Source organism: Papilio polytes, unplaced genomic scaffold (genome assembly GCF_000836215.1).
Source record: "Papilio polytes unplaced genomic scaffold, Ppol_1.0 DF823691.1, whole genome shotgun sequence".
Lineage (NCBI taxonomy): Eukaryota > Metazoa > Arthropoda > Insecta > Lepidoptera > Papilionidae > Papilio > Papilio polytes.
The window spans coordinates 415,627-441,452 of NW_013525513.1; the positions used below are offsets into that span (position 1 = coordinate 415,627).

Sequence of the window (25,826 nt, forward strand, 5' to 3'; positions counted from 1 at the left end):
CCAGTGACTTATTTAGATATCTGCAACCTATTTATATGGCGTTTTTTGTCAAAGATTATAAATAAAATGTAAAATAACTCAAACAAAAATGTGCTAACTATTGGTAATCAAGTCAAAGTGGAACTAGCGCTACTATTTTTAAAAAATAAACCCTGAACAACGTTAATTTGATAAAGCTTTTCAATCTCTATTTTCAAGCTAAAAATAGGAAAATCCAAACAGTGCAGTACAATTTTAGATTGGTGTGCATTTCAGTGAGTAACAAGAAAAAGGTATGTAATTAGTTTGTAGTAACGTTATCTCTTTTTTATTATTTAAAAAAAAACTTATAACGGTGGTTATTTTCTATGAAAACATACGAGTAATCCGTGTGAAGTTTAATTAATATTAATAATTGTAATACTGTTATTTTAAACCAAAAAGAAGCAAACTTTAAGAAGCTAGACCGACAAGAAATAAATAACCCAGTTGCACGCAACGCGTCTTTCAATTAATAAACCTTTGTGTTTTGTTAAGGTTGATAGATTAAAAGTGATTCTTTTACAACGCAAAATAACTTTATTTGTCGACATAATTGAAAAACTGTGGCCTACTTTCGGTGGTGTAAAAATGTAACTTGTAAACTCATACTACATTTTAACAATATCTAAGCAAATATTATTATAGCTTAAAGAGCTATTTGTCTACTCGTATGCATTTTAAGAAAATATTTGGATCTTCCAATTAGAATACGATACACCGGCTCGTTGGTCTAGGGGTATGATTTTCGCTTAGGGTGCGAGAGGTCCCGGGTTCAAATCCCGGACGAGCCCATTTTTTTTTAACTTCACGAAGACTTTTAATTCATCAATTGTGACTTTTATTGTCATAATTATTTAAAAAAAAAGTGTCTTATGAGTTTCTCTACATTCGTTCTGTTTGGATGAATTTATTCACGTAAAACTCAGAAATATGACACATGGTAATGGAATTATATCGGCTACGATGTGAAAACAAATGCTATGCGTTTGTTGCGTTGCTTTTTGCTTCCAAAAAAATCACAATACAAAATTATATTGTATCGTTGGTTAAACTACAGGTGGATTAGGCCGTTAATTAGAATTGAAATAAAACTTAGAACAGCTGCGAATTAGTGTTTCTATCAGCGACTATCAACAATAATATTAAACTAAAAAGAGTTACTAAAACTGAATTCATAAACAAACATCATTAAAACTCGTATCTCGATTGCGTCTCGTACGTAATTAAATTCCGCTTCAACCGCATTTTGCCGTTAATTATACCTTTAGTCAACACGCACGTCTCGTATATTATGCTCACAGAAAAGCCAAGTTAGCTTAATCCTTATATTTAATTAGGAATTAGCCGGCTTACTATTACCAACGAAGTTCAATTATCAAACATTATTAACCATATTAATCTTGCCGTATTTATCTATTTTAACGCAATAAACTCAAAAACAAACTCTATTTCAAACGCAACGCATCCGCTAGTGCGAATGTCTATGGGCAGCGGTCGCTTCGCCATTTCGGCGTTAGGTTGCCGCTTGCTCGTTTGCCACCTTATGTTTTATATCAAACTAACTCAATTCTATTACCCTAAACTCTATTTTAATAGAGTTTTAAAATGACTTATCACCATCTTTAGGTATAGATTTCACTTGGTTTATTGCAGCAATTCAGATATCACTCGTTTACCCGATTTCTGGATGAATGAGTCTTAAATACCCCAAAACGTTTTCTTAGGTTTTTACGAAATAAGGCGCAGTATCATTTTCGGAGATTAGTTCAACTATCCATCCTTTAGAATACAGTTTATTTAAAATATGTCAGTATTTACTTTAAAAGACGCAATAGTCTAGTATCTATAACCTACGATATATTTAAAATAAAACATTTCAAAGCTTAACTGGGCCCTATTTTAACAAAAACAATAAATTCATTTAAGATTTAGTCGTTTACATTAGAGCCTGAATTCTGAACTAAGTCTATAAAATGAATCCTAAATAAGATTTATTCGTATCTAATACCGACACTTCAATATTATCCTTTTTATCGCCAGATTGTTTGCGAGTAGCTGGCGTTGGTTGCTCGAGGCTATAGCGCGTTTTACGATCAAAACACTTCGGCTATTTTTATTCGCTAACTTAATAAATTAAAAACATATAAAGCTATAGATTGGATAATAATGAGTAGGCGTGCGTGGGAGAATTAAAAGAACGGGTCTACGTTTTATTAGAGGCTAATCTCAAAAGTAACAGTTAAACAGATTCAATTAAACTTTCTAAAATCATTTTTATTGGTAAATATCGAGATTGTCATCACCGGCTCGTTGGTCTAGGGGTATGATTTTCGCTTAGGGTGCGAGAGGTCCCGGGTTCAAATCCCGGACGAGCCCAAATTATTTTTATTACAGTATACCTTGCAAAATAGAGAGGAACATTTTACATGTGTTACTGCATTAAAAATTCACTTTAATTTTCAGAGAAAAAAATTTATTCCTTTTACTATTTATAAGCAAACAAATAAAAGATTAATTACATTAAATTTTTGGTCCGTAAACTAATAGTAACTAGTACTATAAATCCTTAAATAAAATATAACTTCCATTAAGAATGTATATTTTTACTTCACCACTTACGTGCCTTTTTGTTACTTGGTAAGGAGTGTCCATAAAGCGATGCAATTAGGGATATACATTTAATGGTAATAACATGCAAATTTTAAGAAGTTAGCCTACTTTTGCTGCAGAAAAATAACCTCAATGCACGCAAACACTTAAGCTTTTTATAACTCCTTTGTGTTCACGCGGTTATTATTTTATAAAACAAAATTGCTTTATTTAATATTTTACTACGAATTGTTTTAACCACGAAAGTGTGCTTAGATTAGAAGAAGTATGTTGCTGCTAAACACGTTAACAGCAAGTTTACATTACCGAAACAGCTAAAAAACATGTCGTTAACTTAATTATTTCAAGGGAGTCATTAGAATATCTTAGATCCTGTATGTAAATATGTAAACAGATGATTTCACAAGCTAACAGTACAGACGAAATAAATCAAATTGAAATAAATAGTTACTCAAATTAATGTACAATTTATAGCATGTCACAAATGCACTTCAATACAGAAATAACACGATACATTCGTTAAATTCGGTAACCATTCGATAAAAAAATCACGTTAAAATTGAAAAGAAATCATAAATACATCTTTAGTTATCAATAAAGGATAACATCTCATTCGCTTTAAAATGAAGACATGTAATACATATTTTACGACAGTGGAATTTTACAATTAAACTTTCAACATCTGTGACGTATAGCAATGTAAACCTTTCACTTTTTAACAGTCACTTCGTTGAATCAGAAATGTTATGGTTTACCTTTTTGTACTGGCTCGTTGGTCTAGGGGTATGATTTTCGCTTAGGGTGCGAGAGGTCCCGGGTTCAAATCCCGGACGAGCCCAATTTTTTTTATTTACGTATAACTATGGATAATATCTAAAATCTTTTCACGATGATAAAGATGTTTCTCCATTTCTTAAATACATATTTTTAATATTTAGATTATAAGTTACAATATTTCCTATTAATAAATATGAATTTTCGAATGACAGAATTAATATAGGGTCATAAAAAGGAATGGTTGCCCTGCTTGCCCTACTTTTAGATACCTATTGATGCCCTCATAAAGTTACTAGGAAATGACTTGATGTTAAAAAGAAGCACATACTGTGATTTTTTCCATTAAGTTTGTTATCTCTCGCTTTTTCTAAGGGAAATTCAAATGATAATATGTTTTTTCGTTATTAAGAAATCTTGATAATGCAAATGGTAAAAAAAACATACGATAACAAAATGTAATTTAACAAATTGTTTAAACGTAATTTACAAGAATTCTTTATGATAATATCCCTGGCGTTAAAATAGTTTTTGTTCGAGATCCGAATGGCTAAGTCAGAATGATTTATAAACCCAATTATGCTGACAAATAGCACATAAAGTGGATAGATAAAAATACTGAAGTTAGAGAAATATATTGCTTTAACACTCACAAAATATTTTTATGCAAAGGCCTATTTAGATGCCTATGTAATGGAAGCCCACCACTATCATGTATAGCAAATAAAATCTATACTATTATAATAAAGCGTAAACACACACTTCTTTGTTGCCTAAAATGTCAGCAATTACAGCATATTTTTGAATAGTTCTTTTATTTAATAAAAAGCCGTACACTTACGTCACGCTTTAGGCTATATATTTTCACGTCATTAAACTTAGGGGTAAATATTTTGGATAAAAATCCTAATGTAGGAAAGAGACCATAAGTTGCTGCCAACATCAAGGAAGAAATTGTCATTTGTGCATTTGAATTTTGACATTTCATGCGGATGAAGCCGTACTGGAAGAGCTAGTGGAAACTATGCGTCAATGATGCAGCAATAACGTCACTAGAAATGGCAACACTTCTCCTTACGGACTTCGCCAGATGGTCTAGGCTAGGTCTAAGGAGGATAGCTGTCCTCCTGGAGACGCCCATGCATCTTCCCTGTGTTTTCGTTTACTAGTACTCTATTTTTCAAACCAAACAACGAAATGTCAGTAAAATACTTCACGACGTAAACAATATCACACTCAGTTTATTCAATGAAAGTGAAAGAGACGACCATAGTATACATATTTCGTTACTGGAAACTGACAGTAACCACATATTAACGTATGGTGCGCGCGAGTAAATTACATAACCAAAATAACTTTCACTGTGGGTTGCTCCATGCCTAGTTAGTTTTAAAACATTATGGCAGCTGGCTCGTTGGTCTAGGGGTATGATTTTCGCTTAGGGTGCGAGAGGTCCCGGGTTCAAATCCCGGACGAGCCCAATTTTTTGTAAGCACTATGATGTTCGTGTTAAAAAAATATGTATTTACTACAAAGTTACTGAGACTTTAGCGTAATAAAGCAACATTTTTTTTTTGTAATATCTGCTGTTATTAAATAGTGAGATGATTTCTATTATCTTATCTTTGTTATCATTTAACTAAATATTTTAAACTAGATAAGTCATGTGTATAATCTTAATAATTGAAGTTTGAAATCTATAATCTTTTAGATATTTCAAACTTCAATCGGTAATAGTATCGGTTATTGTAGAAAAACTGAGATAACTCTCATCCCTTTATATATAAATGCAAAACATTAAAGTTTATTTACGTAAATCTTCCGAATGATACGTTATTTTCGTAAGCTTAAAACAAGCCACGAGAAGTCAACATTACTCCGATCCGCATCATTAGAAACTTCTCGAAAAATAGCCAACAGCGAAAAGGATCCGAGTTAACATTTACTGAGCTAACAAGCAACAAACTTTATATGACTTTCATTATAAAATATGATAATATACCCATATGTAACCCGCTTCCCAATAATACTGCCACGATTTCATAAACTTGTCAGTATAAATTAAATTAGTAACTGAATAATATTAATCGTATCCTTTACAAGTTTCCTAGATCATTTTAATTTTTATACTAAAAATAATGACATAAAAAATTGTTAAAACGTGACGTTTAGAGCAATATCCTCATATTGTAAATTTGCTACAATAATGCTGCAGGCGGTCAAAGTTATTTTCTATTCTTTAAGTTTTAAATATAAATAGTTTTAAAGACTATAACGAATGTAGATTTTTGTTTACCAGTTTTAGACTTATTATTCATTATTAATGACCAAAAATCCGGCGATAAATATTCTTAATTGTGCATTGCATATTTTGAAACGTAATAAAAGTGGAATTCGCGTTTTTCTTTACATTATTATCCAAGGTCTGAAATGTAATTTATGCTGACAACGCCTTTGAAGTGTCGGCAAAATGAGCCGACACACTTTACAAGCCTAGGTTGGTGTTATCAATTACTTATGTAGAATTTGATGAACTCAACACTTCAGAGGATGCATGCGAGTTAATTTTTCTGCAAATTCATTTATACAAAATTTGTTCCATTTACATTTTAGAGTTATTAAGAGATTTAGTACTTTTTGAAACTGTAAAGTAGAAAGTAGGATATTTTTTTAATTGTGATAAATCTTAGAATTAAACTCTTCTTCTGGACTACGACAAGATTAACACAAAATTTAAGAAAATAACATGTTGGTTATTGCCTTTCAGTTTATTTTTCTTATAACGTGAAAGCAGTCATTTACCAAAAATCCTTAAACACTATTTTTTTATAAATAAAACTTAATATTTTCATTTACTATTTTATTGAAAAAATAAATAAATTAACCTAAGGGAAGCGACGTCCATTTCCGACGAGTGGTGGGGATTGAAGGGAGGATGGAAATCCATTTAAATTCAGCGGAAGCCAAGAGCTATAATTGGCTCCCAGCTTCAAACGAATTACGTACTAGATAATTTTTGCTTCGAATCTTGCACTAAATAATCTTAACCTAATTACACTAAACCAAATAATTATAATAATGAGCAATCATAATTTCTTATAGTCCAAAAGTTTATAAAAACAAGTAATCGAAAATCTGTTGAAAACCAATTTTCAAATTCTTAAATTGGAATGAAACTTTAAAGTTTTCTTAAAATCCTTCATTTCGTGTGGGATTACTTATGTTACAAACTCTCGTGACTTTGCACACAAAATACAAATTACTTTAGTATATAGTATGAGCAGAAACCACTTTTATTTTAAAAATCTTCGTTGGTAGTAAAACAGTCTCAGTATCAAAAATATTTACTTTGAATTGTACAAACTCGATACTGAAACTATTCTTGTTTAAAAATATAAAAAGTCCGCATTAACAGCTAAGAGACATAATTATCTTTTTATGAAACATCTTTATCTAAATTATATCCAAAATTTTAATGTTTAAATAAGATTTAAAATAATAAGCGTTACAGTTACAAACACGTTAATTTGAAAGCTGTCAACACAGACTGCTATATTTGACAGTTATAGTGATGTCTATTTACATAGCTTACACGATAACTACGCAACAAATAAAAAAACAAACAGCAGTAAATCAAATGCAAAAACTTTCCCTCCATTATTACCGACACGCTCAATAATTAAAAAGCACGTGTTTGGTAAAAGAAACACATTCGTACGTTTTAATGTCTGGAGCGTGCTATGTTTTTTTTTCTGGGATTAGTTACAATCAAGTCGCTTAGCATTTTGCGGCCAGTCACAAACGTTTAGATGCGTGTTGAATACGGTTCCTGGTTGACAAGTAAATTGGACTGGTTCCCCATTGACACAGCGCCAGTACTGAAAAAAAAAGTTCGTTTTAAGACTGGGAACTTTTTAGGCAATGTATTTTCAATTATTACCCATAAATATGGCCGACGTGTATTTTACATTTATGTAATAAGTATTTTTAACAGCCTGTAAATTGTTGTAAATGTAATTCGTGATTTCTTAACGGTTTTATAGAATAAATATGCAATTTAACGTGAAAGTTGCGCCTGACAATAATTTAAATGCAAATATTCGCGGCGTCGTAACGTTCGCGATGGTAATTTAATGTCATACGTCAGACGTTTAACGCTAAACGAGACCCATCCTAATCTCGTATAAGTTAAGAATGCAATTTTGAATATTAATAAATCTTCAGGCTTTATTAAGGAGTGAATTACATTAAATTATATCTGATATATCATAGTTACGTGTTATTTCCATTACGAGGAATGTTACAAAATTATTTTAAACGCGGTAGGTGCTGTGGAAAGCTATTTATTTTTATGATAATAATATTGTTTGCATTATTACCTTATCGCAGGCTTTCTTGTCGGGCACGTAATCGTCTTCGGAGTCGCAGATATCAGGGTTGTCAACCTCATTTTCCTTTTTAAAATAGAAAAAATAATGTTATCTCAATATTCCAGAAGGAGTGAAAGACGACAATAGACTTTGCTAGATTATAGAGTATGGGTATAAATTTACCGCTGGAGGTTCCTCGGGATGATCATTAACTGGCACTGGTTCGGGAGCTTCACTGGCTGCTTCTGTTGACGTCACGCGGGTAGTGGTAGTTCTAATTGTAGTGGTCTTGGTCGTAGTGGACATAGTAGTAGTGGGTCTCCTAGTAGTGGTAGTGACGACAGGGGCGCCCTCTGCTGGGTCGCTAGGTGTCGACGGCGGCCGCGCCCATTCCGGCTAAAAGATTTTATCGCGATGATTAATGACTTCCATTTGTCTAAAGGATTTATCGCCTCTCGATTGCCAACATATTTTGACAGTAAATACCCTCTCTCTTGTTACTTTAAGGAGCGATACACAAGTATTAAATAGTGTTGTACCTCAATTATATTTATTTTGTAACTAATCTACAAATTAAATAAAAAACAAAACCATGTTATACACTGATAACTCCACAACTTCGACTATCGCAGTTAAAATATTTAAAAATCAAAGGTACAAACCACAATGAAAATTATTACTTTAATATTAAATTATGTATCAAAGGGTAATATTTTATAAATAATTTTTAGTCTATATCAAAAGCAGTTTATGTAACTAACCAGATCAAATAAGTTACGTGGTATAAAATCGATTAAAAGAAAACGATGACTAGTCGATATCGATTCTACCGACATCCGTCCATCCCTATGAGCCTAATAAATTCGTACGCAAACTTTACTTATATTGCCCGAGCTCGGAATAATCTGAAGAGGTTTGTTTTCTTTGCCTCGCATACTCACAGTGGGGGTGGTATGTCCGGTGCGGGGAGGGGGGACGATGTAGTTCGACATTTCTTTATGGAGGATATTAATTAGGGGATTTTTGGGACCGCACAGACCCCTGAAGTCGTCCATATCGATCGCCCACGTCATCGCGCCGAGGTAACCCTTCTGCTTGATCCAATCCATTTTAATTTCTACACTCCGTTGGTCCTCGTATCCAACCCATTGGGTGCCCTTGAAAGCGTAGGGGCATTTGCCGTGCTCGTCCCACTTTTTAGTCCAGCCAGAATCTTTCTTATCCACTTCAGTACAGATCTGGAATTTAAAAACAATATTAAAGGACTACAATTTAGAGAAGCCTTAAGAAGTTATCTAAGAATTACTCTTGATAAAGAGAACTTTAAGTCAGTATCGAAACCCATTTAATACTCGTACATGCGCTCCCTAACAAGAAGTTGAAATTTCTAGTTTGGTTTAGTTAAAATTATAAGTCAAATGTTAAGAAAATTTAAACGAAATTTTAAAACACTTCTCAATAATTCTAAAGCACTCCGCCACGTCGGTCGCACCCTTATGTATTATAAGAAAATACTGAAAATAGTTTCATTTCATCCGACGAGACTTTATTGCGTACAATAATTTTAAAGTCGAGAGAACCGCAATCAGAAAATTCCACAAAATAAACTTTGGAAAACTTTCAAATTGAAACAATGGAATTTTCTGGAAACTCTTTAATACTTCATTCTTATATTTGTACTTTATTTAACCCTTTTAAGTTGATACAAACATTTGCTTCGTTATACTTGTATAATCAAATTGTATTTTAAAAACAGTATTCGTGACTTCCATACATTTAAAACAACGTCTAACCCTGAAAACAACTTGACCAGAATAACAGAAATAATGAAGTAAAATATTGCCGGTAACTTAGGAAATTTTAATAAAACCAAAATTTAGGTCAGCGACATTTTAATATGTGAAACTATAATAAACATCCATTCATATTTAAATTCTGCATTTCCAATTTTGAAGGCGACCCAACTGACTTAACAGCTTTAATATAAATATGCTTGGATATTTCAGACTGCCTTTTTAGAATTAAAATAGCCAATGAAAACACAGTAATTTCTACCTAGTCTAGACTAACCTAACCATACAATACGTCTGCCCTCGTAATCTCTATTCCACAGAGTTATATAGGTATTAATGTCTATTCGGTTATTATAAAGGAGAACGTTACCTCGTAATAAGCCCAGAAGCCGGTGGCATTGGTGTAGGGCGCGGGATCGCCTCCGCCGGCCTCTTTATTGATATAAGTCCCCAGACCATAGTTATTGTTGCCCGCAGACAATGTAAACGAACGCCCGTAAAACGGAATGCCCACTACCAGCTTATTGGATGGGCAGCCCTTTTCTTCCCAAAGATTAAGACCGTCGTTCTGAAATAATATTAATTATATAAATGTCAATAAATCATTCAGAAATTGTATTATTCTCTTCCTAATTTTATGATTAATAATTGTGTAAAAGTTCTTTTTATTTCTCACTAGCTGTTGCTCGCGACTTCGCTTTCATGAAATTATAAAAATATAGAACCTGTTACTCAGAGATAACGTAGCTATTTATTGGTGAAAGAATTTTGGGAATCGGCACAGTAGTTTTTGAGTTATTTCAATACATATAAAAATACAAATCGTCCTCTTTATAAAAAAACTACATATGAAAGCATACATACAGCAACCTAAAAGCTGTTGAAAAATTTGGCAAAAGTAAATGATATAAATCTATAGATTTAAAAAAACTATGTTGAATTTCTCTTAAAAAACTAGAGATGTTTTAACGAGTTCAATGCTTCTACGATTTGTGACGGAGGGTGAGGGTGTTAACTTGTCACATCTTACCAAAATAGTAGCTAGTAACTACACATTGTAAACGGCTTAGCCTTATCTCACTCACCACATTTAGTTTCTCGTAAGCCCATTGGTCGTGGGGGCGCTTGTATAGCGGCGAGTGGACGTCTGCGAAGCCAGCCCAGTTGCCACGCAAGTCGTAAGTCATCGCGTGAATGGCATCCAATTCCCTGTACAAATATGTGATCTCATTTACAAAGGAACTGAATGACTGAATGATCGTTCTCTAGTAAGAAATAACTAATGAGCTTATGTCATAAACATAAAATTAAATACGATTAGGATTACGATTTATGAAAGTAAATGATTAATTCTAATAAATCATTTACTTTGATAGTCAAAGCAGAAAAAAGGTAAATAACTGATACTTCAAGATAAATCATTTTGTATTCTACTTATGTTATAAGTATTAAGAACCGCTTCAGATTTTTATCTCGAATTATGTAAGAACTGAGAATTAAGAAGCATCTTCTCTGAATTGCTTTATGATTCTGTTAATCATTTATTCATGAAGAGCCACTCGGTTTCACTTATAATGCTGCGAAAATTTCTTTACAAACAAGATGAGAAATAATTTTATTCGAGCAAGGAAAAATGTTGAAAACATCGTGGAATGGGGGAATGTTTTCAAAGGTACCGATATTACTGCTATTAAATTTTCAATTGCTCTCTCCAATTTTATAACAGTCGTAACCACGCTAATGTGGTGATGAAATGTCTTTCGTAATATTCAATTTTATTGCAATGCTGAGCTTTTGATTCCTAGAGGTTTTCGATTTAATGGAATATTGGAAAGTAATTGATATTTTGCAACAGTGAAAAACAACAGTTTTCAAAAGTTTTCTCTAATACAAGATAGAGAAACAAATTGGTACCGGTTATTACATAAATTGAATTTATCTTAAACTAGCTATCGTCCGCGTCCCCGTCAGAGTGAAATTAAAGAAACAAAAGTGAGTAGTCTATGTGTTCTTCCAGACTATCCTCTACATCTGTACCAAATTTCATCAAAATTAGTTTAGCTGTTTAGGCTACAAACTCTAACAAACATCTATCTAAACTTCCCACTTATAATATTGGTATGATTACTTTTTCTGAAGCATTTAGCGATGTAAAGTTTGTATGGTACACTCACCGACATAAATCAGGTACATGGTAACCCTCCATAAGTCTGAAAGCAGCTACTGGTACCGCCGCGGTTAGCTCCCATCCCTTCCCTTCTCTGATGAAAGCGCGTCGTAACTCCTGCACGAGGTACAAGAACCGATCCTTGTCGGAGAAGGAACCGCCTCGGTCAGCAGCACCAGGGTACTCCCAGTCGAGGTCTAGTCCGTCGAACTTGTATTTGTTTATAAAATCTGTAATGAAAGAGGAATTCTTTAGACATACTTTAAAATGTTCAGATTGTTTTGACACCGTGTCTATTGCTGAAAGTTATACCCAAAAAATATGCTGTTTTTCTAATGAAATGAGCAAACATCTTACTTTGCTCTCAGTACGTGAAAATTTCACCCTCAAAGATAAGACGGAACATTTAAAAATATTTCATAATGTTATTATTATATATGTTATAACAATAAAGTTTTATTTATTTGTGACGTGACAATTTCGAAACTTTTTCAATAAAAGCATAAAAGGCTTACAAAAATATCAAAAGGCAAAGTTTAAATTAACTCGTCTGAGCATTCTTCTAAAACGATAATGGAAAATAATTAAAAGCGAGTACGTCGTGCCTCGCATTCGCCGGGATTCAACTCGTAATATGCCCCCTGGAAATATGACATTTATTTGCATACCCGGAGCCGTGCTCGGGTAATGTGGGGATATAAAAATGTTCCTCTCTCGTATAACTCGGAGTCATGTCACGCTGTAAACGCTACGTATTATTTTAACTGCCTTCCACACTTCCCTGAATACCGCTTGTTGGTAGAATAGGAGTTAAGTTATCGCCGTCATTTTAGAGAATTTCTAAAGAAATTTGTAATTTGAACAGAGTCTGTCTTTATAATCCGACTTTATTATTTTACTATTTAAAAATACAGATGTATGAAAATACTTAGGCGGGCGCACACTTTTGAGTAATCTATCGCACAACGTTTTGCGATTGTCGATTGTTTCTCAGCCAATTCAACTGTTTAGTTGCACAACTAAAAATTAAGTAATGTGCGCACCTCCACCTAAGCTTATAGGAATCAAAGCGCGACAAAATAGTTGTGCGATAGTTTAGTCAAGAGTGTTTGAGCTCTCTTAAAGGACGAAACACAATTATTAATCTTTTTATGTTAGACAAATGTGTTTATGATTGTTTTATGGGTGATTTAGAAAGAAGTTATTTTATTTTCAAAGGATTTTTTAACTGTTATAGAAAATTCGATATCGTTTTAGGTCTGATTTTAATTTATGAAACTATCAGCAATAAACACGTAAAGACAATATATTTAGATAATGCCTACTACAATTACTGAAAAGGCTTTTATAAAATAATTACGCAATTAGCCGTAACTACATATTAAGGAGGGCAAAAAAGCAATTTGCAGTAACAGTCCCCGCGCGGTGCGTCGCCGCTACACTGCAATGACACTAATGGAGGTCGCATTAAAATATTGCCCTCTTATTTTTGTCCACCTACACAAAGAAACGCTTTATACTTATGTACTGCAAGTAAGAAGTTAGATTAACATGAATTTGAATAAAGCGTTACCAGCAAAAGTATCCTCTTTTTATATACTAAGCTGTTGCCCGCGACGTCGTCCGCGTGACATTTGGAAGTTCAAAAATTACGTTCGCTCCTTTTTTCAACCTATCACCTAAAGCAGTGATTCTCAACCATTGTGCTGCGGCACTTTTGTGTGTCGCCAAATTTTACATATTTTTGTCATAAATTATTTATACAGTGTGTCGCAATGGCAGATACGTTGCCTACCCTTAATCGACGGAAGAAGGGACGCACATAAACAGGATATTTCCCCTTCCTATGAAAGATGGAAAGGAAAAGGAACTAAAATCGGGCCTCCAGCTCGACACTCATCAGACGGACGCTGAATTGCTCACACATCAAGCCTGTCTTCTGTATATTTTTCTTCTATATCTAAATTCTTAACATATTCCCAGACAAGTTATTTATATCAGGCTATAATAAATACGATCAAGTTATATAACTTAACCGTCAGTAAATTGCTCGGCAAACCCTAAACATCTATCAGGAAATGACAATTTCCAAGCTCTCTGGGTAATTCCTATCGGAGGCGTAACTCACTATTTCCTCCGCACTCAAACTGTCTCACTCAACTAAATTGTCGGAGAAACATTCTAAAAGCTATGACGATATAATGTCTTGTGTAACATAACAACTAGATACCCGCAGATTTACTTGCATACGTTTCTTTTTCAACGAATTTTTAATTTTATTACAATAACACTCTTTAAGTTTAAATATTGCTGTTTATCAAGTTGAAGTTAACATAACCGACGATATTACGACCTTTTAACAGTGATAGAGCCCGGTTTAACATCTTCGCACGAACGGGTCAGCTCGCACCGTGCAATATCACGACTACACAGAAGACAGACGTGAAGTGGGAGAAATTCCGCGTACAATCTGATGAGTGTGATGCCGAGGGCCCATCTTTAGCTCCTTTTCCTTCCCACCCTTTTATTTCTAAGAATGATGGGAAGGAAACGTGGATTTGAATTTTAATAAATCCGAATTACACACTACAGAATCCGAATTACATACTACGAAATAAATACGGAAGTCAGTGATAATGTCTTACATACACATAAAACTATGACTATAACTAATAAAGATTTGTAACAATGTTGATAAAATCACAGAGCAATCTTCTTCCTTCTATAGTCACAATTTATACTGAACCAGTATTGATGTAGGCGTTTATGAGTTGCAGAGTAAACGAACGATATTGCATACTGTATATATCGCGTGCCATTAATTATAGTTATTGCTGCATTATATCATTAGCTTTCATACCAATTTGTCAATCTACTAATATCATAAATGCGTAAGTTTAGACGGATGTTTGTTTGAATTTGTAGCCTAAACTGCTGAACGGATCGCGATGAAATTTGACACAGATGTAGAGGATAGTCTGGAATAACACATAGGCTGCAGGCATATACAAAAAGGAGATGAAATTACCTATTACCTAACCTCTTAGTCAGGTATATCTGCAAAACAAAAAGTTCACATGTTTTGATCATTTAATACGACTTATCGTGGAAGAAATTAAAGTAAGATATTCCGTATGCAGGTTGCACGTAAGCATTCTTACATCGGCTTTGCGTTTGACCTGCATGAAATCCTTTCTGAATTTCAGCTCACGCGTGCAGCGACCTCTCGTGTAAAGAACGGGTAAATTCTCAAACCGGTACTTCTCTCTGTTTGCACGTAAATGTTCTCTAAATTTTATATAACACGAATTTTTAAAACCGCAGTTAGCAGAAATGTTGCTGATTGTTTGGTAGTTGTATTTTAGAAAATAGTTTATCTACAATAATATTATAAAGGGGAAATATTTATATTTTTTGTATGTATTGAGTGAACTCAAAAACCACTGGGCCGATTTCAAAAACTCTTAACCATTAAGAAGCTACGTTATCAGTGAGTAACTTAGGCTATCTTTTTCAATTTCACGCGGGCGAAGTCGCGAGCAACAGCTAGTTTACAATATATATCCACAACTAAACAAAATTGTAAATTAAACGGAGAATTTTTAAGCTTAGGTTTATAAAGATAATGTCATAAATGCACGTCCACACTAAATTTTATACGAAAATAACAGCCGTCACTTTCTTCAAATAAATTAAAGACTGTAAAGATATTTTTAATATACATATTAGAATGGCAAGAAAGCGAACTCGTATGAAATGTGTATTAAAATATAAAATGAAATTGCAAACTTAATACTGGCAATATATGACGAAGCTTCGGAGACTAAATTATAAAGTAGCTTAAAGGCTTAATTTTTACCTACGAAACTATTATATTAGTTTTTATGGAATACTAGCTTTCACCTGCGACTCTGTACGGGTGGAATTACAAAAAATAAAAGCAATGTTCTTTTTATGTGCGTTCTTTCTTCCAGATTATCCTCTACATCTATGACGAATTTTATCGCATTCCATTTAGCAATTAAGGCTACAAACTCTAATTAACATTTATCCATGCATCTAAACTTTTACATTTACAATGTCAGTAAGAAGTAAGATAAGTGGTAAGAAGACTGTGTAGTTAAATCATACTTTTAAAGGCATTTAGCCTAAATGGCTAAACCGATTTCGATGCCATAGATTTTCCAATATTGTATTTTTCCTCAGAATATACTAGTTGAGCTTATAAGTTTTTTAGTTTTACCTCTATCCCGATAGAGTTTTTAAAGGTTGCTAATAATTAGGTTTGCACTGCTTTATATATCGATGAAAACGAACTGTCGTGCTATTTATTCCCCTTAATATTAAAATAAAAATATGTTTTTGTACGAATGTCGGAATTTCACAGTAAAATTATGAAACTTAATACTTACCAACAACGCTTTTTACGAAGCTCAAGCGCGAGCTTTTATGCGCTACCATCTGGGAGTACTTCGAGCCCCCCTCTGCCCAACCCCCCACTGCCACCATGAACTTGATGTCGGGATGGTGGGCACGCAGATCTGTGAAGTTCTTGAAACCATTCTGCTCCACGTCTAACTGCAAATTATATATTTTTTTGTGAGTAAAAGAAACGAAATGCATAAATGCGTGAGATGAAGCACACATTGCCTATTAAGTATTCCCATTAGTGTCGATTCACATAGAATTTTTACATGACAATCATATTTCATACTAACATTATAAATGCGAAAGTATAGATGGATGAATGTTTGTTAATACGTATCTCCAAAACAGACACGTCCATGAAATTTGTTACAGATGTAGAACATAGTATGGGAGAATACATAAGTTTCTTACTAATTTTTTTTTAGTTCCGTGCGGATGGATTGGGACTCAATAGCTAGTATAAATAATCAGTTAATAATTTAATAAACAAAAGGATAGAAAGATTTTTTTAACTCTAAGAACGGAAATTAATATTTACAATAAAATTTGTTGCCTACTGCTCAAGTAATGAAGCTTTGCCATGATGTTTTGTAAATGTCCTCAAAGATTTTTGGGTAAAAAAATCTTAATTTTTTTAGTCAGGTAATCTGACGATCAACAAAATACGGCTTTCATTAGTATAAAATAAGAAAACTACCGTATCTAGATAGTTTCAGAGAAATAGTTGAGAAAATACACGAAGTAATAAAATTCTTAGATAAGAATCCTTAATTAAGAGAAGGTCCGTCTAGCGAGATGTTATCCGCAAAGAATAAAGTAAATCTGCAGCTGAAACATTAAATATGAGATTTACTCTTAAAATATTTGGCTTCAGTAAACTCAAGGTAATTTACAAGCAGTAAAGTATTGTAAACTATTTAAAATTAGTAACTAATTACGCAAGAGAGATTGTTATCAATCATAATACGCACTAACGAGTACAAGCATGAAAAAGATCGCATTGAACATTTTAAATATAACAATAGAAATAGAAAGACTGGTAATTGTTATTAGAAAAAACAGGAATTCGCAATATTTGATTGAAAAATTAGTACATTGTGTCCGTAAGGTAAGGTATGCAAAGAGAGAAATCTTTTTCCTAAAAATGCACTCTGTCTGTTACGCGGTGTAATGTCATATATGTTTGCTCTTCAAACGGATACCAATGAAATTCAGGAGGTTACTAACATTTTATGTGTGAGGGTTTCATTATGTGAAAGTTTGATGGGTAGGTAGATATTTATTGTAATTTTTAGCATAAAATGCTGAACGAATCTCGATTGGCAGAGATGAAGAACATAGTCTGGAAGAACACATAACCTACATACTATTTCTATTTAATTCCGCTCAGACGAAACCGCGGATGAAAGCTAGTTGTGAAATATTTGTTAATAGATGTAATAACAGTATAACAATTGCTATTGTTAATCAAATTGTGATAATATTTTTTTAATGCCTGTATCATTAGTCAATACGTATCGAAATATCTGTTTTTAATAACGAGGTTTAGACTCAGCGCCATCTGCGCTCGGCCACCTCAAGCCCGGTGAATCTGTAAATGCCTCTTCAAGGCAAACAGCGGCAATTCAGTCACAAAAAAATCTGTTTTAAAGTAAGTAATTACTGTTATTGCAGTCATTTCAAAGAAAAGTCCTTATATTTTTTTATAATAAAAAAGAATACTGGATTGTTCGTAAGTTATAAGTATTTTGTATGGAAATGAGCCAAGTTCGGAATTTAATAAAGATTTCTGCGCGTTTTGTCTGGCGCCTTTTATTGCTAAATGATTTAGAGATTGTAAGAGAAAGCTGTTCCAAATAAATATCGTTTAAATCTAATTATTTAATGCTATTTGTGCGTTGAAATGTAAGTAATAGTATTAAGTATTATGTTTTGGATCTATAACTTTAAACTGTAAAGGAATATCCAATTTAGAACATTTATTAATTATTTTCAAGACATATTTATGTAGATTTAGATTTACCATCATATTAATATTATAAATGCGAAAGTTTAGATGGATGGAGGTTTGTTAGAGTTTGTAGTCTAAACGGCTCAAAGGATTTCGATGAAGTTTGGTATGGACGTAGAGGATAGTTTGGAAGGTCACATAGGCTACTCACTTTTGTTATTTCTTTAATTCCACGCGAACGGAGTCGCGGACGAAAGCTAGTATTTAATAACGATTGTTTAAATAATTTCATTTAGTGCGTTGACATTGTTTGATTGTAACTTAAAAAAGTTATGTTAGACGAGTAAATATTAAAAAAAAACAAAAGAGACATTAGTTTAAAGTAAGAACCGGAAAATATTAGAAACGGGTCCTAATTTCCTAACATTTTATAGGAACAGATAAAAAAAAATTAATTTATTAGATAGTGCTTTTAAGTACATTGAGTAGTCTTACCTCAGGGTCAATGATGAGAACCTCCTTAGAGTGTTCAGTGACGCCGATGAAGGAGTATATGATGTGGGTGCACTTGTCCACGGGAATGTCCTCGATGCCGTACCTGCCCACCCCAGGCCGGTATACCGCCCAGTTGCTGAAGTAGCATACTATGCGGGCTCTGCTGTCCGCTGGGGAAAGTAACAATTTATATAAGTTCGCGACTTCGCCCGCGTAAAATTTAACATTAACACAAAAAAACATAACCTATGATACTCACAGATAAATTACCTTTCTAACGGTGAAAGAATTCTTAAAATCGACTCAGTAGTTTTTGCGTGAATCAAATACATAAAAAAATACAAATCTTTCCTCTTTATAATATTAGTATAGATGTGTAAATGTATATGGCATGTGTAAACACATAGCTGGCAAGATATAATGTTCGCCTATACTAATATTATAAAGAGGAAAAAACTTTACTTTTGGGTTTTCGTAAGTATTTCAAAAATTCGTTTACCATAAAAAGCTACGTTATCAGTGAGTAACATAGACTATATTTTTTTTAATTTCACGCAGACGAAGTTGTGAGCAACAGCTAGTTAGAGGGTTTCAAGTTGAAGAAGAAATGTAGCAAAGGGTTTACTGACAGTAATAAAATTTTGAAAGGGGTTTACATGAAAATGTTGGGAATCTCTGTATTATACTTGCAAAGTTTACATATTAGCTATGTAATTATCGGGTTAAGTTGCCTACTCCTTAGAGAATTAATCATTAGTACTATTACATAAAGTCTAGTCTACATATGTACATAACTGTTTATAGCCTGGTCTATGATTGTTCAAAACAAATTCATTTGTCAGAAATATTAATGTGTTTGTTTTGTTATATTGGTCAAGAAGTGATGACTGAGATGACGGATGATAGAGTTTTTTGGAGGACGAAAACCCGGTGCGCCGACCCTACAGGAGTAGGATAAGGCAGGGGAGATGATGATGTTATATTGATCAAGGTATTTGTAAATGAAAGGTGAACTTGTTTTCACAAATGGGTATCTGGGAATAACTAAAAATCATTATTAGCAAAAAGACATTCACCATGAAGGTTTTATAAGTCTTTAATTGTGTAAAATATTTAGGTTTCGTGGTAGTTCTGTATAGCAACTATAATTGTTTGTATATAGTTTCTTTATAAACATAATTCTAAAAGGAGGTGGTTCTCAACTCGTCTGTTTTTTTGTTATTTATCTTATCATTACTTACATTCTTTCGCGGTGGTCGCGACTGCCAGGACAGCCAACGCCGCTAGTATTACTCGCATTTTGTTTCTGAAACAAAATATAGTTGATTACTCTCATATTAAAAGTGTAACGTGCAATAAACCTAAGTACCATGATCTAGGTCTTTTAGGAAAACCTAAACTAAAGGTACTTTTATGAAGATGCAATTGTTTATTGTTAAAAAACTCTTTTGTGTAGCACAACACAAGTTCATTGAACATTTTTATTGAAATGCACACATTAGATTTAACAAATAAAAATTACATTAAGATAAAAACAATGCACCAAAATCGCCAATCAGCTCCAAGTGCTTTAAATTATTATTTAAAATAGAAAAGCTCATTGAACCAATTTAAAGTCACATTATCATAAAAAATTAAAAATTGATATGAGTTTCCACAAAATTGCAGAATAAAAATAAAAAGCCAAATAAAATTTTGCGACCAACCTCAAACAAATACGAGTAAGAATATTGGAATAAAACTTTTTAAATTCAAGCACTCGCTCTAACGATGTTATTTAACTGAGACTCTAGCGAGTAATTAGAGAGGGGACATGTCCTGTGTTACTGTAAAATTATAAACATCCACAGTTTACAATCTCACTAGTGATAAGAAAACTAAAATTTGTTAACTCAACAAAAGCTCTGCCGTTAATCATTTTTAAGTTTCAAAAGTATTTGTGGAATACTAAAAAACATTAACATGTTAATGTTGAGTTCAGTTCGATACTAATATTGCCAATGCGTTTGTAAATTACATATTCAATAATATTCACAATTGTACGGTGACATGCGACGTTGTAACGGCATACATAACGGGAACATTGCTCGAGTTCTACACTCACCCATTAACCTGGTCGCTTCTATTATGACCGCAATCCGATATATCTGAATGCCGACAGATGTGTTATATCGATTGATCTGTTCAATTAAACATTCACTCCGAATTAGATTTCGTCCGAACTCAATAACCACCCTTAAGATCGATCCGAACAAAAATAAAAACAAAAATTCGACTTTACTAATCTTAGGTGAATTTTTAAAGCACTTGCTTCTAGTTTAACGCATTTAAGGATAGCAATAACAATAATAATCCTAATGTATCGTTTAAAAAGCCATCGATCTATTCTTACATGCCCTAATATAATTTTATTTAAAATAATATTGGTATAAACGTAGCCTCCAGTAAGAATTAATTATTGGTATTGGCATTTACTTCAACACTATTGTTTCCTTTTAAAAATATAGGAAGTAATTGTTTGACAAAGAACAAAAGTGTAGAGACCTCAAAAGCAGGATAAAATAGTCAATTTGAGTCATCCATTGAAATTCTGAACGACACCTCGACACAACCTTTGTCTACACAATTACTATTCAAACAGGGTTACATACGTTTTCTTATATTTGCACTGAATCCGAATAATTAAGCCTCTAATCAAAGAAATGGAAGGTTAATTCATACAAGTTATTTCTAAGGTTATTTGTTTTTTATATCATAAGGTGTCAAATGAGCAAGCAGTACTAACAGTACATTAGCAGTATACATTTAATGCTTATTTTCACGTAGGACACGTTACTTAATTTCTTTATTTAACCTCAAGTTTCTGCACTGTTTTGATCAAAGAAATTCTAACATAGTAAAGTCATTTGAAACTATATAAAAACAGGATACAAATTAAAATTTCTAATATTAACATTATCATCAATAAGAAAGTTAGCGAAAGTCCTATAGTTAACAATATTAGCACTTAATGTGACAAGAAATAAAACCGGTTATACACAACAGCAAATTTCAAGTTCAGTGATATTTGCAATGCTAATAAATACCGGTGTCTGACTCAGTGTGTACGAAACTTTAACCTCAACAGATTTATTATTTTTTTCTGTTTGACATCTCTCTATTTTGCTTACAAATTTATTTTCAACCAGTGTTTTATTGTTGGATTTAAAAAATAGAAAGTTTTATTTATGGCCATTAATAGTGTAAAAACTAACTCTTTGTTATTTATTTAAATTTGTTTTTAATTTAGTTTTAATACAAACAATGTTTGAAACTTTTTTCATAAACATGTTCTTAATTTGAAACATTTTAAATTCAGTTTAAGAACGCATTGAAATTCATTTTATATTCAACGTTAAAATGAATTCGACATTTAGGGGTTGAAAAGGACTGAATTAAAAACGGTACACAGTCATGCGAGTACAATTAGTGAGAGCCTCGTTATTTATCCTTGTACTCTCTGAATTACAAGAATTTCTAGAAAGTTCAGACAATGTACGTAAAAGTTTATTCTAACTAGAAGCAACTTTAACCTTTAAGATAATTCTGTACAGTCTCTAAGTATTTTGAGAGCAGAAATTACATTATACAACATTCTATGTTTTTGTGTATGCGTGTTAAATATGAAGTGATAGGTTTTGCGCGACTTCGTCCAAGATGTATTAAAAAAACTTTTAAGGAAATCCCTCCTACGAAAAGGACACAAACAAAAGAATGTATAAAACGGCATTTGAACTAAAAAATGGTATCAATTTCAACAAAATCTGCATCAAATTAGTTTGCTTGTCACGAATAAGTCAACGCACGGTCCTGCATATAAGAATGCATGAGGCATACAAATCGTCTCCGATGAGTTCATATCCAAATGTCATTATCCTTTGCTAGTATGAAAGTGAAACCTTAACATGCCTTATCTAGTGTGGTTAATATCTATTAATTTTAGTATAACATTAACTCACCCTAGACAAGAAACAAAATAGAATCTAGCCTTACTTCTTAACGAGCTATCTCTCGCAAACTTTGTTAGCGCAAATTTGGACCACCCCTTTCGACATTTTGACAGCGAGGAATTAAAAAAGTAGGCAATAATTATGTCAACTACCCTTCATTGATAATCCGCTCGAATTTCTTTAAATTTTTAACTACTAATAATGTTTAAAATATATAAATTTACTAATTAGTGTATAGGATAGTAACATTCGTGTTTATTTCAGTGTCTCTATTGATATCATCAGCTACCAGTCATTTGTAAATCTCACTGGATTCCATCTATCTAGTTAGCTGCTATTCAAAATTTTAACGTTGGCGAAATTATCGAAATAACGATGGGGTCCACTATTCATTAAAAGAAGAAGAAGTCATTATAAATGCCAAAGTTTAATATTTATTTGTTATGTTACATTATCAATGTTAGCAATAATTTATATAACATTTAGCGTGTTGTTAATTGTTCACGTCATTATGTAAAGAGCTACCGCCTTTATGTATATCCATTTTATTTCCGGAACTACGAGTAATTAAGATTTAACATCGGAAGTACTCAACATTGTTACATTCCTGTGTCAAAAAAATGATGACTATACATATAATAAAATTGGAATGTCTGTTTGTAAAACCAAAAGAATAATTCCAGATTTCGGTAATATGATGTATTTGCATTGATGAAAACGAAAATGGCATTTAATTTTTTTTGTCTGTCTGTCCGCATGCCGCGTTTGTTCCGAGTGATCTCCGAAACGGCTGGGCCGATTTCGACCGGACTTTCACTGAAGGGTAGTTGACATGTTATTTTTTATCTTAATATTGCATTGACGAAAACACAGGCAACAGCTAGTTCTGTAAATAAAACTATATAAACATCTAACCAAGTTATTTTTCCACATCCACAATAATTTATACATTATACATAACTTGTAAAAATAATGTAGGAAAATACTAGTTATTAACGTAGACACATAGAATACAAAGATCTTAATTTCCCTAATGTTTACATATGTTAATGAAATTAGCGCCTCAGGTGCTATTCCTTAACAAACGTCTTCAATTATTATATTCTGCGAAGCATCCAACTGGAAGAATATCTGTGAGCTTTTACCGGCCTTTACCAAAAGTAATTTTAGCTCGGGTCATCTCACGTTTCTATCTCATATTCTAATTTAATTAAAGGGAAGAAGGATTATGTAATATTGTTTGGTTAATTGTAAGCAATTAAATTAATCCACTAAAATTAATACACATTATGTTTAATTATAGTAAAAATTGTTAAGAAAGTTCTGTAAAATAGTCTTGTAACAAAAAATAAACTAATCTCTTAGAAATTTCAACCCACAACCATGATAACAAACCAGACAATCACTTAACTATCCTAGTTATTTGCTAATACACATTCGCTACACCCTATTATAAATTAAAAATCTTTAGACAACTTTTAATTTAGCTAAATTGAGCCCTTCATTACAGTTAAGAGAAAATAAACTAAATACAATTAGTACCCAACGCTAACACGCACTCGTAAATATGTATTAAGAACATTATCTTGCGATGAAAACAATGTAAATATTGTTTGATTAATCCCTTGAAAGAAAACATCTCTCCCTGCGTGCTGACTGTGCGTGACGTATTACGCCTAGTCACGCTAAACATTTCAACAAATCTATAGGTACTTAAACGTCTCCTGAGGCCTGAACTGAGTAAGGTTTAAAGATACTTTATTCTCATAAAAGTAAATTTCGCTTAACATACTCAGTTCTAACTGAAGTGTCAAACTATTATTTATTCTATATTCATTAAAACATTAAAGTTCCAATGACAATCTACTTATTAGCTTTCGCTACGTGCGCGTGGAATTAAAAAAAAAAAAACAAAAGTGAGTAGCATATGTGTTCCAGACTATCCTCTCCCTTTGTACAAAATATCATCGACATCCGTTCAGCAGGTTAGGCTACAAACTAACAAACATATATCTATCTACTTATCGCATTTATATCTAACTTTCGCATTTATAATATTACTGTGATTAACTTCCTGGAAATTCAAACATAAGAAAAAAATAATTCTAATTTGGGTACTACGAAATTCAAACAAAATAAAAAAACCTTAAATAGATATAACCCTATCTAACTCTTGAAGAAACTGTCTTTTATAAAATATTGCGAGTACAATATTTTCCACTTCAAAGAACATCGACTTTAACGTCTGAACGTATTCATAGAATTAACATTTAATTAAGATGTTGATTATGTTCTTAATTGTTGAAGATTACGAGAGCAATAAACGAGAAAACTGATTTAATTTATCTTACAAACATTATAAATGCAAAAGTTTGTATGTTTGGATGTAATAAAGTATCGCCTAAACAGCTGAGTGGATCTCCGTGAAATTTGGTACAGATGTAGAGCATAATCTGGTTGAACTTAGGCTACTTATATTTTTTTTTAAATTCTAGTCGGATAAAGTCGCGAGCAAAAGCTAGTAAATATGTACATTTTTTTTAAACGCTAATTTTACTTATTACTCCAATTTACAATCTTGTTGATTTATAAAAATTATGTTTTTTGTCATAAATTCAATGTTTTTGTTGTATTTTATTATTTATTCTATAATTTCAATTAAAAATATACATTTAGAGTCCAAATACACTTTTATACAAATATAAACAAGAGTGTAACATCAAAATATGTTTTTTTTTAATTGCATTTGACATAAAACACATTTCACTATCACTTTTCAGCACTTTTAGAACAAAAATATATAGAGTTTTATTAAACGTATAACACATGCTGTAACAAATTTGCTTAAAAAAAATACTCACGTTTGTGACGGAGGCGTGCGTGCGAGTGCGTCTGTCCGTCCGTTGCACCTCGGTTATATGCGCGTGCGCAAACACCACGACTACACATGGTGTCCCAAATCACACATTTCCTTATACTTGAGGAATAGTATTCAGCCACAGTCTGTTTAACAGAACTATATTTAAGTAACTTTATTTTTTTAATTATACGTCCGATGTCACAAGCAAAGAAAATAGTAATAAAGTCGATCTATCATTTAGTAAAGGTTAATTAATACGATAATAAGACGAATCATGTTTTAAACTTATAAAAACAAGTTTTCTATCTTAAAAAAATATTATGTAACATCTAAAGATTTTTTGTATAGTATAATTTTTTTTTTGCATT

The 25,826-nt window shown here is 32.5% G+C and overlaps 1 protein-coding gene and 4 non-coding genes across 5 annotated transcripts; 4 read left to right on the top strand and 1 right to left on the bottom strand.

The window, feature by feature from the left end:
* Nucleotides 1-740: 740 nt before the first annotated feature.
* Nucleotides 741-812, top strand: Trnap-agg. Its single transcript has one exon. It is a non-coding gene; the product is annotated as a tRNA-Pro (tRNA).
* A 1,513-nt stretch (nt 813-2,325) lies between these two features.
* Nucleotides 2,326-2,397, top strand: Trnap-agg. Its single transcript has one exon. It is a non-coding gene; the product is annotated as a tRNA-Pro (tRNA).
* A 1,000-nt stretch (nt 2,398-3,397) lies between these two features.
* Trnap-agg lies at nt 3,398-3,469 on the top strand. Its single transcript has one exon. It is a non-coding gene; the product is annotated as a tRNA-Pro (tRNA).
* Nucleotides 3,470-4,813: 1,344 nt separating this feature from the next.
* Trnap-agg lies at nt 4,814-4,885 on the top strand. The gene has a single exon. It is a non-coding gene; the product is annotated as a tRNA-Pro (tRNA).
* Nucleotides 4,886-7,148: 2,263 nt separating this feature from the next.
* LOC106104249 (endochitinase) lies at nt 7,149-25,504 on the bottom strand. Its single transcript, XM_013284232.1, has 11 exons — nt 25,460-25,504; nt 19,851-19,915; nt 18,610-18,779; nt 16,148-16,313; nt 11,743-11,965; nt 10,654-10,777; nt 9,939-10,136; nt 8,717-9,013; nt 7,959-8,171; nt 7,785-7,859; nt 7,149-7,283 (listed from the first exon to the last, which is right to left on the bottom strand). Exons 2-11 carry the CDS (start codon nt 19,906-19,908, stop codon nt 7,164-7,166), a joined length of 1,644 nt encoding a protein of 547 aa, XP_013139686.1. The 5' UTR covers nt 19,909-19,915; nt 25,460-25,504; the 3' UTR covers nt 7,149-7,163.
* Nucleotides 25,505-25,826: the final 322 nt, after the last annotated feature.